This window comes from Gymnoscopelus microlampas, assembly GCF_963454915.1.
Source record: "Gymnoscopelus microlampas genome assembly, chromosome: 5".
NCBI lineage: Eukaryota > Metazoa > Chordata > Actinopteri > Myctophiformes > Myctophidae > Gymnoscopelus > Gymnoscopelus microlampas.
In genome coordinates, this window is record NC_139942.1 from 37,427,258 (window position 1) to 37,444,516 (window position 17,259).

General features: G+C 39.8%; 2 protein-coding genes across 2 annotated transcripts; both read right to left on the bottom strand.

Moving 5' to 3' along the window:
• Positions 1-606: 606 nt before the first annotated feature.
• Positions 607-8,501, bottom strand: rab36 (RAB36, member RAS oncogene family). The gene is made up of 11 exons (XM_084058286.1): positions 8,386-8,501; positions 7,361-7,471; positions 5,890-5,981; positions 5,613-5,687; positions 5,411-5,512; positions 5,234-5,298; positions 3,149-3,200; positions 2,846-2,927; positions 2,479-2,569; positions 1,999-2,115; positions 607-1,453 (listed from the first exon to the last, which is right to left on the bottom strand). The coding sequence occupies exons 2-11, from the start codon at positions 7,436-7,438 to the stop codon at positions 1,392-1,394; spliced, it is 816 nt and encodes a 271-aa protein (XP_083914412.1). The 5' UTR covers positions 7,439-7,471; positions 8,386-8,501; the 3' UTR covers positions 607-1,391.
• Positions 8,502-9,787: 1,286 nt separating this feature from the next.
• odr4 (odr-4 GPCR localization factor homolog) lies at positions 9,788-16,720 on the bottom strand. Its single transcript, XM_084057187.1, has 14 exons — positions 16,645-16,720; positions 16,174-16,277; positions 15,600-15,725; positions 14,882-14,974; positions 14,517-14,623; positions 14,190-14,226; positions 13,915-14,058; positions 13,407-13,502; positions 12,727-12,774; positions 11,666-11,794; positions 11,294-11,408; positions 10,775-10,969; positions 10,485-10,541; positions 9,788-10,080 (listed from the first exon to the last, which is right to left on the bottom strand). The coding sequence occupies exons 2-14, from the start codon at positions 16,270-16,272 to the stop codon at positions 10,013-10,015; spliced, it is 1,314 nt and encodes a 437-aa protein (XP_083913313.1). The 5' UTR covers positions 16,273-16,277; positions 16,645-16,720; the 3' UTR covers positions 9,788-10,012.
• Between the last annotated feature and the right edge of the window lie 539 nt (positions 16,721-17,259).

The following is a 17,259-nucleotide window of genomic DNA, read 5'->3' on the forward strand; positions in this document are numbered from 1 at the left end:
TCTCTCCTCTTTCTTTAATGTGGATAGTATCCTTTCTTTTGTACAGTCTATGGTAGTATCCAGTGGTGGTGGAAAAAGTCCTCAAATTGTTTTACTTGAGTAAAAGTATAAATACTGAAATGTAGAAATATTTTTGACATTCAAAATTGACTTGAGTAAAAGTAAAAAAGTATTGGTGTAGTACCAAAAGTAGAAAGTACTCACTATGGAGAATGTCCCATTTCAAAAGTTTTCAAAAAAGAAAATAGCAGATCTACAAGTTCCCAATGTGTCACATCGCGACGCATTGTGAGCTTGTAGATCGGCTATTTTCAAATGGCCGAAATGTATAGGGCTGATTGCTGAAGTGGTAAAAATACCTCAAAATTGCACTTAAGTACAGTACTTGAGTAAATGTACTTAGTTACTTTAAACCACTGGTAGTATCAATACATCTATGGTTGGTTGTGTTTCAGAGTCACCATATTTCAAAATGTAACCATTTATTCCCATAACATTAAACTTGATAGAATTGACAACGCTTTATTCATTTAAAAATACTGAACATAATTTGGTTTGCAAGAATTGTGGCAATAGTTTCATGGTAAAATAATGTTGATTTATTCATAGAAGCAAATTATTTCCAGTTAATAAATGTAGAGCATGTAGCTCGTCCTTTACGATAAACATTTGGATTCTCGCTCTTTTTATGATAGATATGAATGAGTTCTCATGCAGAAAAACACACACATTTATTTGACAATAAAAGGTTTGGTCCCTCATTTATGGTAGAAAATGAATTGTAAGTGGCATTTTTTTTTTAAATATACATTTGTAAAACTATTCTTCCAGTGTCCAAAGCATATTCTGAAATAAACTTTTTGCCAGGTTTTATACATTTTGAAACAAACGTGAAATGTTTCTCTTTTTGCTCTATGATACAATAATCTGGTTATAATACAAAATTCGACGAAATAAGAAATACTGCATAAAGAAACAAATACTATGTCAGGAAAATAAAAAACGATTAACGAAAAGTTTAAAATCTTGTAACATACATCAAATCCAGAACACATGGCAGTTCTCTATTTCAAAGAGTGATGGGACATGTACAAAAAGCAAATGACATTCCAGTTTGTTTAACCACATGAACACATGAACACTAGCATCCATATTTTGGTCATGCCTGATAGGCGAACATTTGGCGGAAACAGGTGAACGTACAAAAATAGGCGAATATTCTGCAAAAAGTCTGGGAAAATAGCAGATCGTCCTCGGCTATTTTTGCCTTTTCATGTACAGAGAAGTATATGGTTTAAGTGGTCAAATAATAACAGTTTCTTTTAACATATAGAATCTATGCCTCTTGTTCCCCTGTCCTGTTCTTTCTTTTCCTTGTTCCACTCTTTTCTTCAGCAACAGTTTCTCTTCACATCTTTGGACATGGCCTCCTCCAGGTTGGCTCGGTCAGATCCTGGTGAGAAATATAATACATATGAATATAATATAAATTATGTAAATAAAGGCCATCTTTACATATTAAGTATGTTGGGAAGGAATATATTACACCATTATACTTGCTACATATGATCATATTGGTCATATGAAGTAAAGTCAACATGACATAAACTAGTGTAATAAATAAGCACATATTACCTGAAGTACCAGAAGTACCGACTAAGGAATCTACAGGCTCACGTGATCTTGTACATTAGTTATTTTCAGCAAAGAGATTTAATGTAAACCTGGAAAAAAGAGTGCATATAGTACATACCCCTGGGGGACTCCGTACAAGTAAGTATATAGGGTTTGAGTGGTTAAAACTGATTGAAGCTGATTTTTAACTTAACACCCGAATATAAGCTGTTTATTTGCATTTTGTCACAGCCTATTAGGATCTATAGTGCCAGTTGTGGTTCTTAGTCTCAAGTCTGCACATAGTTTGGATGCACACATAGTTAACTATAAAACAATAATCGTAAAACTCTCTCTTTGGATGAGATTAAACTTGTCTCTTACGGATATTCCCTCCTCGTCCAATGCTGGTGGGAGTGACCCCTCTCTCCAAGTCCTTTAGAGTTGCATCCTCGAAGGCCAAGGCTGCCACCCTTAAGAAGAACTCCTGCACATTCTCCCCTATAACAGGAAAATGATCAAATAAACATTGTACCTCAGCAATGGTCAATGAGGGGTAAAATATGTGAACACTGATTATAGCTCCCAAACAACATTATCGACCTTATAGGCCTTCATCATATAGGGTCGAAGCATTGCCCTTAAAATACATTTGTTTGGGAGCAAACTCAATGTGTGGATATTTTACCCCTCTTTGATTTCTGCCTCTTTATACAGCACCTATCCTAAATACAGGTACAGTAAGTAGTCACACAATCTCCTCTTTGAAACCTTAACAATGGTGTCTTGGAACAAAGAATATACTAGTTTGTACTCATATTTATAAAATGCTAAAACAGAATAGTTGTAGATTCTTGGTTATACCTGATTTGGCTGAAACAGCCCAAAACTCAGCTTGCATTTCCATTGCCATCTGGATAGCATCTTTCTCTGTCCTCCGCTGTTCTTCTGGGGCCTGCAAATGGTAAAGATGGTTAAGGTGTGTACTACATAGGCTCTGATGCCCGTCAGCGAGTCCTGGGTTTGAGCTCCGGCAGACCCTTGCTGCATGTCACTCCCTGACTCTCTCCCCCTGTTGTCTGTCTTTCTACACTCATTTTTATATAAAAAAAAAGTAAATAAATGCCCGAGAAAATACCTTAATTTAACACCATGAGCCTGTGAAAACAAACAATTACATAAGCTAGAAAAGAAGGAGTTATGTGGAATCCATACACATGACTGCACTCACAAGCAAGTCGCTCTTGGTGCCAACCAAGAAAATTAAGCAGGAACCTGGCTCATTGTCTTTCATGGCATCCTCCAGCCACTGCCTGGAGAGAAGTGAAGAGCGGAGAGTTACATACAGTATACACACATCAACAGTGGGTCCTGGATTAAGTACAAAGCATTGATAGAGACAAGAAGAACCCACACACTGAGTCAAATTCACTGAAACTAGACATTGTTTCAATCCATAGTGGAAAGATCTGAATTTGAATGACATCCTGTCATTTGATTTCAGGATTGTTTTATGTTTTGACCTTAGACCTACCGTGTATGTTCAAGTGTCTTGATGTCTGCCATGTCAAAGACTGTAATGATCACTGGAAAAGACAAAACAAGCGCTTTTACCTGCATTTATACTAATTTACTTACAACTACACTATAATCACAATGTAAAATGTTGTATAGCATCATATGACAACTTTTACACAATACATGGATTTAAAGCTCTTCTACGTGTGTGTGTGTGTGTGTGTGTGTGTGTGTGTGTGTGTGTGTGTGTGTGTGTGTGTGTGTGTGTGTGTGTGTGTTTTATCTTTTAAAATAAATCTAATAAAATTGCCACTTGTTTTGAAAGAGGTGATATATACCAAATTAATTGACTATTATTACCCGCTTGCTGAAAGCTGGCGGGTCTATATTCACTCTGACTCTGACCCGACATATTTCCGACATGTATTGGACACTTTTTTTGCGTGATTGGCTGTCGTTTAAGCCAATGGGATACGTTCCCATACTCTGAACGGCCGGCCTTGTCCTCCCAAGCTATGGGACTAGACACGCCTCTGACTGTCCATGAAGACAGTCTTCTAGGGCTGGCTGATTTTCCAGAAGACCTGAAATGAGCAATGAGCAAATGAAAAAAAAACGTCTAAAATATTCTAAACCCACTATAGCAATCTGGTAATATCAGGCTACATATCACTTAAATGTCAGAGCTTAACTCGGCATGTAAATATGATATAAATGTGTTAATGTGAAGTGGATTCCTTCCAGCGCTAGCCGATTTTGGCTAATAGTAACAGCAACTAACTAACAGTTTTTAGCCAAACGCGGTCATGTCCGCTCTCCATTAGTTCTCGACGCAAGTCGCGTTATTACACCCGTAATTTTCATGTATTGTACATCCCACAATAAAATGTATTAACCATGTTATGGTGCTGTAATGTCTTTATATTTTCGCAACATAATACTGTCTTTCACACGGGAAAAAAACATCACTTCCGCATTTTCTTCTTCGCTGGTCTAAACAAAGACACGGTTGCCAGATTTATGAGAGAGAAATAAACAACCAGGTCAATGAAAACAAGCCAAATATTTAAGTGACTATTAGGCTACATGAGCACTTTAAACCTTTATGCATCGGCTATTTGAAAATAGACTATTTGGAAGTAGCCGATCTACAAGCTCACAACAAAATAATAACAAATAAAAAGCAACTACCAATATTTACAAGCAACTTTACAGAACACGAGGTCGCTTAAAATTAGTACACATGGCAACACTGTGTGTGTGTGTGTGTGTGTGTGTGTGTGTGTGTGTGTGTGTGTGTGTGTGTGTGTGTGTGTGTGTGTGTGTGTGTGTGTGTGTGTGTGTGTGTGTGTGTGTGTGTGTGTGTGTGTGTGTGAATGAAAAACAAGCGCCGAAACAAGCGTTTTTTTCCCAAACAAACACATTTACACTTGCGTGTGTGTCACCTACATTGTCAATCTATATACCATTTTAAAGGTACGTGCCTTGTGATTAAAATTATGCAAACCATTCCAAGATTGATGATGCTTTTAGCATCAAAACTGACGCTAAAATCAGCGTGTTTCATGCTTCATTAAAATAGCAGATCTACAAGCTCACAACGCGTCGCCGCCTTGTGTGCTTGTAGATCTGCTCTTTTTCATTTTTTATTGAATACTTGAATTAGAAAAGACATTAATGAAACCAAATGGACCCATTTGGGTATTTTGTTCATGTAAGCCAGTAGTGGAAAGGGCAAACTTGCATGAAATTAAAAGACACGTTGTGAGCTTCACTTTTATAAAGGCTATGTGGTATCTGAAACCCACAGACTTCACTATGGTCTGGTAAAGGTTCTACTGCACTTTTCGTTAACACACACACACACACACACACACACACACACACACACACACACACACACACACACACACACACACACACTTTATATTGGTAGCCAACCGATGAACCTCTCTGTGGAGTCCTTTCGGTTGCATTGGAATGGCTGACATTTCATTTTAAAGACCACTTTTACATTTTGTGCTCCAGATTGGGGCAAAAAAAGCCTGCCGCAAGCGGGATATTATGACTTGTCATATCTTGTTTCATATTATTATCTTACTCTGAGCTCCTCTGTAATATGCTGAGGCGATGCATTTGAATTTTTCCTGACCCGCTGTGTCCCAGCTACATGGAGTGAGTAAAGGAGCAATTAGTGCATGAATAAAACAAAAACAAAAATCTAATCAAATCTGAATACAATAAATGATCACATTCTCTTGAAAATGAAATGACTCACATCTGAAGTGAGAACGGAACTCCAGATATCTCAAACCTCTCAATCTCAAAGTCCACCCCTATGGTGGCCTTGTAGTCTCTGTCAAACACATCTTTACAGAATCTGATGGGAAAAACAGGCAGCAAACCAAAGGAAAAACTCAAGCGTTTGCAAAAGAGAAAAATTAAAAGCTTTATGGAATGATGAGTGATTGGCACAATACCTGTTAATAAGGCAAGTCTTTCCCACATTCACGTCTCCGACAACTACCACTTTAGACATCTTCTGTCTGTCCCACCTAAAAACATAACACTCATTTTGGTCATTTATGTATTTACGAGATATGTCAGTAAGCATTTTATTGTGTAGCATTATGCATTATGTAGTATGCATAACACTAATATATAATATAATGATATATTGATATTATATGTAGCTGTCAGGAGCAATTTTAATTAGAGCTGTGTAAGACATGGAAATACCAAACTAGGGCAACTCACGGTTGATGCCTGGAAGCTCTGTCTTTGCAGGCAACATGAGTCTCAATGTTCCAGTCATCTTTTAGCTGTAGACAAGCGCGTGGTGTGTAAAACTGGAAAGAGGGGTAAAATACATGAAATTCTGCATGAAAAGAAATACTGCACACAATGACAATCACATACTTGAGTTAGTGGATATCATGGGGATCTCTCATGAAAACATCAACACAAAATAATATATACAAGCTAAACTCAAAGGACCATACCGGTGGTCTGGCACATGTAGCCTATTGGCGATGACTCACAGTATGCTGCTACGGTATTTTACAAAGAAATACCATAGTTTGTTTGAATTAGTTCCTAGTGAAAAGATTTTGTAACATTATCAAAAAATAAAGCCAGGAAAATGGTTTATTTGTATGATATTATGGTTGAAGCTGTGAATAGACCATGATTTATCTTTACACACGATAAGTAAATGTATTAGTGCTTTTGTAAGATTGCTGCACCAGTATTCTTGCTGGCAAGGGAAACTTATCTAACTGGTGTAACCAGTGAACTTTCTACGACTCACCTCCAAATAATTAGCGTGTGTGTGTGTGTGTGTGTGTGTGTGTGTGTGTGTGTGTGTGTGTGTGTGTGTGTGTGTGTGTGTGTGTGTGTGTGTGTGTGGGGGGGGGGGGGGGGGGGGGGGGGGGTGGGGGGGGGGGGGGGTGGGGGTGGGGGGGGGGCTGGGGGGGGGTTACTTTTTGTTTGGGTTTGATTGTAGTACACATGTTTGGAGATATAAAGGCAGCCTTTGATTGTGAACCGGCTCTGTTCTTCAGTTGAGACAACTTAGCTTGGGATAGGTTGTTGGCCTGAGTGAGAACCCCAAATATATAAGCCTCACCAGACTTACACGTTTTATGAACTAAAACCATCATAGGTGAACACTGGCCCTCTTTGGACTGCTAATCTATACAAAGTGCTTTGATCTGACACTGATTTAGTCATTTGCCAGAACCACTGATACGAATGCTAGATTGATGTCACATGTTTTTCCCTGAGGCTGCCAGAGCCCTGAACAAGGACAAGGACAAAAAAAGGGAAAGAAAATGCATTCAATCTATAACTAGCCCTTTATTGTACAGTATAGGTGCATATACTGTGTAATTGCACAAATGTACATTGTAAGTGTATGTATGCATAGGTGTGTACCTTTTATTGCACATTCTATATATCAGGCTAATAAATTATCCCATCTTCCTCACACTCACCATTGCTGCGTAAGAGCTTTAACCCCTGCCATCCAGAATTATTATCATTATCTTGTTGTTATATTAATTGTACTTGTTAGCATGCCACACCAACATTTCCATTATAATTCCATTGTAATGCTTGAATTATACCTGTTTAAGTGAGTGACAAATATTCCCTCTTGTTTTCAACTGGTATACTGTACCATGTTTAAATAATGATGATACATGAGACTCTTCTCTAACAATAATACCTTTGGGAATTCACAGATGACTCTGTCTTTGCTCACAGGTGGTGGAAAGTGGATCGTCCCATTCCGTATTTCTTGCATGATGATGATGATGATGATTTAAAAAGGTCCAGTCTGCGAGAAAACATTATGACAGCTTATACTTTATCAATTATAATGTAATTCCAAGCTCTGTTTCATTCTACTCTGGCTGCTATGAGATTCACACACAGTGAGAGATAGCCTACAGACAGTGGTGGAAAGTAACCAAGTACATTTACTCAAGTACTGTACAATTTTGAGGTATTTGTACTTTACTTGAGTATTTCCAATTTCCAATACTTTTACTTCTACTGCACTGCATCTCGGATCTAAATATTGTACTTTTACTCAACTACATTATTTAAAAACGTTAGTTACTAGTGACTTTGTAGATTTGGATTATAATTACAAAACAAAAACAAAAACATACATTAACCACTTCAGCCCTATATACATTTCAGCTATAAATAGCCGATCTACAAGCTCGAAATGTGTCAAAATGTGATACATTGTGAGCTTGTAGATCTGCTATTTTCTAAAGATGTTTAAACATTTGAAAAGTTGAAATGGGACATTCTGCATAATGAGTACTTTTGGTACTTAAAGTACATTTTGATGCCAATACTTTTGTACTTTCACTCAAGCACATTTTGCATTACGGACTTTTACTTGTAACAGAGTATTTCTATATTGCAGTATTGATGCTTTTACTTAAGTAAAACATTTAAGTACTTTGTCCACGCCTGCGCCTACAGAGGGGGAGAGGGACATGACAGGCTATAGGCTCGTTTCATAATGGTAAATACAGACTTGAGGACTCCAATATATAAAGGACAAAACATCGATATGTCCCCCATACAGAATGCACATCAGTGCATTTACTGTAGCCTACGAGTTTTCACACACACATCTATCAAGTCGGAGCCCGTTATCGACAAAATGTTGTCTAACCGCATCCTGCATGTTATGTACATTATAACCACAGACATGAAGGAGCTGCTACTTACCACCAATAACCAGATAACGTCATGGAGGTATGGATAACTTATGTATCCTCGGATAGCGGCTAGCATACTACAGCTAGACCACAGTGTGATGAAAACGTCGTCTCCATGACAACCACGGAGCAGCGCCACTGACACGTGATTCACATCCAAAACAGGTGTTGCATCGAAATTGGTGACCTATCAGATACTGTGACTCCCGAAGGCACTTAAAGGACGACTTCACCCATTTTCAACCTATCTTCATATAATTGGTCCTCACTAATGCTCATGATATAATGGTATTTTTTTTTCCTACTAGGTCTGTGTCTCTGTGGACACTTCAGAAACCCACCTACCACCAGTGACATCATCGTTAGGCTTTTTTCTTTTTCAAACATGAGTTCCAATTATTTTTTTATTTTTTTTATGAACGCAAGAACAATGGCTTCCATCATAGCATGCTAACTTTCCAGGAATTGAAAGCCTGCAGTTTCTATTAGCTTGGATTCCCCATCGATGATGTCAAGGGCGCCGATAACGTGGGTGCCCGGGGGCACAAGCACCCACTATGGGTGAGGAGCACCCACTGGGTGCTGGTCAAAAAAAAAAAAAAAAAAGTGCACACAATGACAATTTTTTTTAAATTATTTTTCAAAATCAGATCGCCTGGTTCAGATCGCCACTGAACAACCGAATTAACCGAAATAAAGTTACAAAACCCCCCCAAAAAAGTCAATTATCCGACCAAAACCCGCAAAATTTTTCAGCGCGGGCGCGAACGGGGGCACACATGCACTCTTGTTGGGCACCTGCTAGAGCGCCCCTGGATGATGTCACTGGTAGGCGGGTTTCTAAACTAAGCCCTCCTCTGAGACACAGACGGGGTAAACATAAATGGTACCATATTATAATGAGCATTAGTGAAGTGAGGACCAATTTATGAAGATGAGAATGGGTGAAGACGAAGTCATCCTTTAAGGACAATCAATCAGTGATACGTTTTTCCAGAAAAATCTAATCCTTTCCTTTGTACCTAAGACAGGTAGGTAGGTAGCTATATTGCTCACAGAACCAATATATTGAGCGCTTTAAATTGAATGACATGTTGTTCATTACAAGACAAAACTGGAAACCTTCAATGAAGTCATGGGGCACCGGGCGGCAGTGTCTGTTAGAGCGGTTTAATAAATTAGGTTCCTGATTAAATCAGGATCACATCAGGCTCATCTGATCATGGCTCTTCCTGGTGTTGTGCGCTGTGTCCTTGATCAAGACACTCATACCGCTCCCAAATCCCAAAGAGCAGGTTGGCATCTTTCATGGCTGCCTCTGCCTGACTGCCTCTGCCTCAGTGTGTGTATGCGAATGGTTGAATATGAGGCTCAGGACTACGTAAAGCACTTTGAGGATCTAAAAACTAGAAAAAGGGCTTTATAAATGCAGTTCATTTACCATAATGGAAATTTTATTACAAGTCATGGCAGCTCAAAGATGTTTGTCTCATCCTGACAAGAGAATGGTAGGAGAGAGACATACCCGTATATACAGTAACTCAACCAACAAAAATAAGTTTATTCATTTAAGTCGATTGAAATGATCAAAGGAAGCATTGGTTGTGTGTGTGTGTGTGTGTGTGTGTGTGTGTGTTTTAGTAGTCCAGGTAGAGCAGGGAGGCAGCTGTGGCAAGCAAGGCGACTGCAGAGGCAACTGCAAAACCTAAAAAACACAGAGCAGTCAATTAAAAAGGAACACACGCACGCACACGCACACACACACACACACACACACACACACACACACACACACACACACACACACACACACACACACACACACACACACACACACACACACACACACACACACACACACACACATTCTAGTATGCAGCAATGCATGGGAGGGTATTGTAATTCATGTTTTTGTGTGTTTGTTAGTTAGCAAGACAACTTGAAATCGAATGGGTAGATTTAAGAAATATATTTTGGGAAGAACAATGAGTAGGCCACCCAGAAGAGATGGTTAACATTTGGGTCAACAAGCGCAAAGGCCAAATGTACAATCAATAAACATAGAACAAAAGATGTTGGTGTAGGCAGGGTGCATTTTGTTTAATTTACCAATGTAGTTGATCTTTCTGGGCACCAGGGATTTCTCAACAATGGGCTCTAGATACACTGTTGAGAGACATTGGACACTAATGTCATAAAACATGCAAACATTATACTATAAACCTTATACAATATATAACTTCAGCTTTTATTACCATACCTTGGCTACTGTGTAATACTTGAATTTCCCCACAAGGGATCAATAACGTGGAATCTAATTTAACACAAATGATGCTAATGTTGGTAATAATAATTACACCAACACTCTGCCAATGCAGAGCCACACAGCCATTCCCCACCTTCTGTCTCTGTGATGTCCCCAGCTGTTTCCAGTGTGACATCCAAGTCCTTCTCAGCTGCCTCTATGTCCAGGATTTCTTTCAGCCGCTCAGTCACCTCTGCAAGGCCTTCGTCACTGAACTGGTAGTCGCACACACACACAGGCCCTGCACCGCCGACCGGACAGAATACACGGCGAGGGAGAGCAAAACGGTCTGAGATAGAAAGAGAGACACAGAGAGCAGACAGACAGACAGACAGACAGAGTCAGATGATACGAAAGTTATTTGCATGAAACATTATTTAGGGTTATATTTTTTGTTTAAGCTGTATGATAAAACTCTCTTGTGATGGTAATGACAGTGCAGACAAGTAGAAATGACCGGAATTAGTTAGGTTTTATGAAGTATCCAATTTAAGGACTGACACTCGACAAGAATTCTACCATGACCATCATGTAGTCTTGGTTCTGTTTGAATTAGCGTCCCAGTACAAGCCTATATGTGTGCATGTGCGCGCGAATGTGTGTGTCTGTATACCAATTTGTTGCCCATCTTTGGAGCTGGCCTTGTTGTCCTCCTCCGCTGTCAGCAGTTCTTCCAGAAGCATCTGGGCCCTCACAGCGACGGTGGACACCGCATCCCGTTTCAACAGCTGTGTTCAGATAAAACAAATTAGAAGTTTGAAAATCACCCATTTTTTGGACCTTGTGAATATGTTTTTGATTTATTTTCGTACTTTTTTAAAAAACTTTTTGTACATTTATGTATTTTAAGACATTTGAAATACATATTTGGTAAATATCAAGGTCACAAAACCTGAAGGACAGCATGTTTTCAACACAGGTCAGACCTTGACTACAGCTGGTCTTCCAGAGAGGAGAAACTGGTCTGAGGCATTCTAATGTTTACCTTCTCAGCTAGTTTAGCTTTTGGTTTGTTGCTGTGTAGGTAGGCTCTGACGTGTACCGTTCCTGTCACTGACACACTACCTCCACACTGCTGTACCACAGCTGTAGTCCGCTGCTCATGCTGACATGACTGACAGAGAGTACAGTATGGGAGGAGAGAGAGAGAGAAACAGAAAAACAGAGAAGAGGAAGACAGAGAGATGGGTGGTTGTGCGTAGACAGAAGAATAGTATGACAACTATTATATTATGTAACATAGAAAAAAATATCTAGTTTTAGTTGAAACATGTCTGGTGTCATTTCACCTAAATGAAAGGCTGCATTCACTCTACAGGAGACAACGGTGAAGAGCTGTGCAGATATATATATCTTTTTTAATGAATGATGGTAAAATAAAAGTCATAGCGAGATGTGAGGCTTTCCAGCTTCATGCAACAACAGAAGGGGGTTCTGGAAAAAAGTGTAAACATTTTTTGTCGGTGCAGATTTCTAATGTCTCAATCCTGCCAAACATTGCAGACATTTCTTTTAACCAGGGAAATAAAACTACACCCCCTCTTGAATTTGTATATGATCATGTGATATGTTTTGTAAACTACTCCCTCTTATGATATGATGATTGTGGGAATGGTGCTCAGTAGGGATGATAACTGTGGAAATGGTAGTTTTATTTTTTGATCCAATTTCATTTCCTGGTAGCCAGCAAGAGATTGTGTTTCTTGTCATTGCACTAGCGACTCCCACTGGTTGGTGCCAGATCAGCAGTGAGGGGAACTGAGGAAGATAGCATCATGAACCTCCACACATGGAGGTTCATGCCTCCAGTACCTCACTGTACGGTAAAAAAGAAGCGCCTGTTGACTCCATGTGTATCAAAGGAGGCATGTGCTTGTCTACACCCTCCACAGAACAAAAGTGGAGATTGGCAGTAACAGGAACTGCAGTCCACATGGGGGGAATTGACAATGACTTAAATGGGGAGAAAATGTGTGTGTGTGTGTGTGTGTGTGTGTGTGTGTGTGTGTGTGTGTGTGTGTGTGTGTGTGTGTGTGTGTGTCTTACCGGTGTGGTGAGAAGCTGAGCTTTTAGTATCTGTTTCACATTCTTCTTCTAAAGAGGAGAGATGGACAGTGGGTAAGTTTATTTTTTCATAAAGAAAACAATAAAGAAAACAAAGTCTAATATCCTCCCACTGTTTATTACAAGTTAACGTTTTGTTCACATCTGGAACGTTTATTTCTGATCCAGACTGATACAGACATGCAATAAACAGTGGGAGCATATTACGCCCGGACTACACCAGGCACAAAGCGTGCGTATGCGTATGGAATTTACTGCTTGTGTAAAGCGCATTTGGAAAGATCCAATTGATGCAGTATGAATGATACCGGCTACACCAGGCATGCGCATAACGCGAGCCCTGCATACGCAAGCTTTAAAATAGGATTGGATCTATCTATGCGCATGTGCGTATGCGGGGCTCGCATGCGTCTCGCGCACATTCTCTGGTGTGTGCCGGCCGTTAGCAGTGTGTGAGGCTTTACTGTTTTCTTCATGAAATGTTTTGGCTTTGTTTGTTAAGGTTGGGTTTGCTGCTCCTTCTAAGCACTGCTACTGTAAATATAGTAAAAAATGCAGTCTTCTATTGTTGACAGGTGAGCTTCCTTCCATTCAGTAGGTAAACACATTTAATAAATCTGCTATAAATCCTGCCTTTAAAAGTCAGGTAGATCAATTATCACCTGTCCTGCTGAGAGCTCTGTGTCATCTGGGAGCCTCTTTCCATTGATGAGACAAACTCCACTCTCAATCTGGTGTGTCCATGTTTTCAGTCCCTCCTGAAACAAAGATTGACCAGAGAAGATGTCCATTGAATGCCTGAAAAATATTCTTTACCTCATAATCATCTTTGACTTTTAACTCATTTTTGCATAGTATAACATTAAATATGAACTTTTGCTTCATGTTTTTATTCTAAAGCTGTGTGCTGAACTTTATTTGAAATACAAACAAATGTAAAATCTGAGTGTGTGTGTGTGTGTGTGTTTATATTATTTTACTCTTCAGGCATTCTTCCACCTCCTCAATATTGTTGCTGTTATCAGTATAGACGAATCCACAGAAGACAATTATAACTGCGGTGTCAAGTGGCTGCCGCTCCGCACTGCGACACCGCAGTTATGATTGCCTACAGGCAGCGCGTCTGTGGATTCGTCTATACAGTACGACTGTATGTGTCCCACTCCCTACCTTTAGACATTTCTCCACATCTTCTAGGCTTGTTCTGTTCTCTGGCATGGGTACCAGAAGCTCCACTCTGAGAGAACATGACACCATTGGCCATGAGGCACACACACCTGATTGGTACTTCCAATCAGCAGGCTTGGCTGTGCTCTGAAACAGCCAATCACAAAACAGTTCACTTGCGGTACGATGACAAAATGACCCATCTGAACAGTTCAGCTAACATGGCTACGGATGGCAGCTGCAATACCGAATCAAAGGAAAGTATATGCTGAACCTACCTTGGGGTCTTTCACATCAAAGGTTCTGCAGACAGTTCTGACATAGAGGGTTAAAGAACTTTCACACAAACTTCACAAAATACTATTAGCATTTATTTATGCCCCACTGATTTATTCATTTCATTCACTTATTTACACTGCTATCCACAGGCACCTAGTCATCACCCAACCATTAACTAAACTGTCTCTTTCATCCGTGCGTCTGTCCTTCGATCTGACCATTCATCCATCTCTCCATCCTCAACCTATCCTCCTCCCTCCTATCCATTCATTGATTGTGGACATAACATTATCAGAACAATATGAGAACTCGGTGTCAAAGGATACTTTCTGGTTTTTGAGTTGATGTGTAATGTGATGCGGTCTGTGATGTCATCATCTGCAAGGCTCCACAGATGACCTCTGGAGATCAGGTTCTCTATTCCAAATACCAGCTTCACACAGACACAATAAACAGAGGACATACATATAGTAGGTAGTGGCAATGACAGATGCATGTGACATACTTTAAACTTTAGCTTACATTTAGGTAAACTTTTAGTCCACACATAACATGTGTACCTGTCCCATTTCAGCAGTGTGTGTGTGTGTGTGTGTGTGTGTGTGTGTGTGTGTGTGTGTGTGTGTGTGTGTGTGTGTGTGTGTGTGTGTGTGTGTGTGTGTGTGTGTGTGTGTGTGTGTGTAAAGCTGACCTGTCTCAGAGTGTTCAGTGTGTCCTTGGCATCAACATCAGTAATCATGAAGATTCCCAGTACAGACAGGCCTCCAGGCAGCATCCTGGACACCTGGAAACACACGTAAGAATACTGTCAACAAGTACAAACGAGAAACATACAAGTACAGATTAACAACAAGATAACAGCAGCACCTACAAGTTAACACACACAATTGGGGTGGTTGTATTTGGTCTCCCTTCTCTTTTATTGAGACCTTTGAGACCATCCTGTTTCTTGTTTGACACAACTTTTGACCTGAACTGGTTTAAATTCAGGCAGGCTCTATTAGATCAGTGTTAAAAACATTCTATTGATTCGCACAGGGTTCAAATCTGGGGTAGAACAGGAAAGCTACAGATAGTGCAGCTTTAATTGAAAAAGTTACACAGTATGACTTTAAGGTATCCTTTCTGAGATCTAGATAACAGCAGCTCATTGATCCTCAACAGCCAGGAGCTCCATAAATACTTTGGTGGCAACTGTGTTTAATCCTGTTCTATGACTGTGTAATTGTCACATAACTTGTCTTAATGAAGATGAGTGTTATCTGTTTATTTTTAAATACATTTGATTCTCTTTGATGCAAATAAAATACAAAAAGGTAATGTTTCCAAGGTAACCACTGGCATATAGTTGTGTACATAACAGGTTGAGGTTACCTGTGATGTAACAATAAAGATGATTCTGAGGTTACCTGTCGGGCATGCTCAGTGGTCCACTCCAGGTCTTGTTTGCTCAATAAGCTCCCAGCTACTGAAGTAGATTCTTCCCTCTGGGGAGTCAGTGTTGCCATGACAACAAAATCTCTCTGTGCAGAGCTCTGGAAAGGGGGCAGATGATACACGTTAATCTTACATGGTACAGAGTCCAGAAACGGTGTAGTAGTCTATGGAAATACATGTACTGGAGCCACTGCTGGCCTGGGATCGAATCATGCCAGAGCCTTGGTGTGGTCTGTCCCCAATCCCCATCAGCTTAATCTGTCTCAATGAAGGTAAAATACTCTGGATAGTGGACTGACCATGCATGTGACAGACAAGTGACACCGTGACCTAAACACAATTTTAGACCCAGGATGGAAGTCAGAGTGTGGGTATTCAGCATTGCGTATTACAACAATGTGTATTTTGTGTTCCAGGTATCCAAGATGCCACTGTTATGTGTAAGATGTGGTGAACAAAGATGGTCGGAACAACAGAACACTCTCTGCAAATAAACAGCCTCAACAGTTCCTTAAAAATACCTCTGCATCAACATGACAGTCTTACCTGGCCAATGAGCAGACCTGTCACGCCCGCTGCTCCTGATGCACAGAGGCCTGACAGATAATGTTCCACTCCATCCTCTACTATATAACCACGACCCATGCTGACTAGAGAGATGGATATGAGAGAGAGAGAGAGAGAGAGAGAGAGAGAGAGAGAGAGAGAGAGAGAGAGAGAGAGAGAGAGAGAGAGAGAGAGAGAGAGATAGTGAGAGAATGAGCAACAAGGACAACAATGTCACATTTAGCTACAGTATGTTACAAATTACAGTCTACGTGCAGGTGACACACCAGTGATGGTTAACATAACATTAATGTTTCCTTTGTTGTGTGTTACATTTTATTACAGAGTAGGCTAGTAAGTAAGTTAACTTTGCTAATCATATCTATTTCACCCTCTCTTTATCTACACAACTGACCACACATACAAGCTCAACTAAGATACATGCATCATAAATGATCAGTGTTTAAATACCTGAATATAGAATGAAACCACAGCTCACACATGAGCCCAGTCAGCCCACACCGGTGTTCTTGTTGACAGCTGTCGCTAGACTACACGTCAGCAGAGTCGGATCACTACAACTACCACAATGCTTTGCTGCATGCGATAACGTTTTGGGGGTATTTACTCTTGTAGAAACATTATAGCCTCTTAATACACATTTTTTTATTTTGTTTTATTTTGGGCTAATTGTCAAAATAAGATAAAAACAATCAAAACTAGGATTTGTGAAAAAAATCAATGTGTTTTGCGCAGGCGCAGAGCCACAGAGTGCAAAAGCAAGGTTGCCATGTCTGCTTATTATAAGCAACTTTGGGCTTGTTTTTCTGTAAAGCTGCTTGTAAAAATATTGGTAGTTGCGGGTTCCGTTTTTTTTGGGGGACTTGTTTCTAAAGTGTACTTGCTTATTTAGCCTCGCTTACAAATGTTTTAATTATTATTTAAACCAGTGGTTCTCAAATATTTTCATGAAAATGTTTTGTGCCAGGGAGCATTTGTGTTGTTAGAATGTTTAAAAAAAGATATACCAAATATTCCACATATTGCCAGAGTTTTTGAAAATAGCTCACAACGCGTGTTGAGCTT

Excerpts from the sequence above, each read along its gene's own strand:
- rab36 (XM_084058286.1), bottom strand. The coding sequence starts at position 7,438 with ATGCAAGAAATACGGAATGGGACGATCCACTTTCCACCACCTGTGAGC. Across the intron at positions 5,299-5,410 it reads GTTCCGTTCTCACTTCAGAT|CTGGGACACAGCGGGTCAGG; the intron begins GTGAGTCATTTC and ends CACTCCATGTAG. Across the intron at positions 1,454-1,998 it reads TGGACGAGGAGGGAATATCC|GATCTGACCGAGCCAACCTG; the intron begins GTAAGAGACAAG and ends ATTTCTCACCAG.
- odr4 (XM_084057187.1), bottom strand. The coding sequence starts at position 16,272 with ATGGGTCGTGGTTATATAGTAGAGGATGGAGTGGAACATTATCTGTCA. Across the intron at positions 14,624-14,881 it reads CACTGAACACTCTGAGACAG|CTGGTATTTGGAATAGAGAA; the intron begins GTCAGCTTTACA and ends GTCTGTGTGAAG. Across the intron at positions 13,503-13,914 it reads ATGTGGAGAAATGTCTAAAG|GAGGGACTGAAAACATGGAC; the intron begins GTAGGGAGTGGG and ends TCTTTGTTTCAG.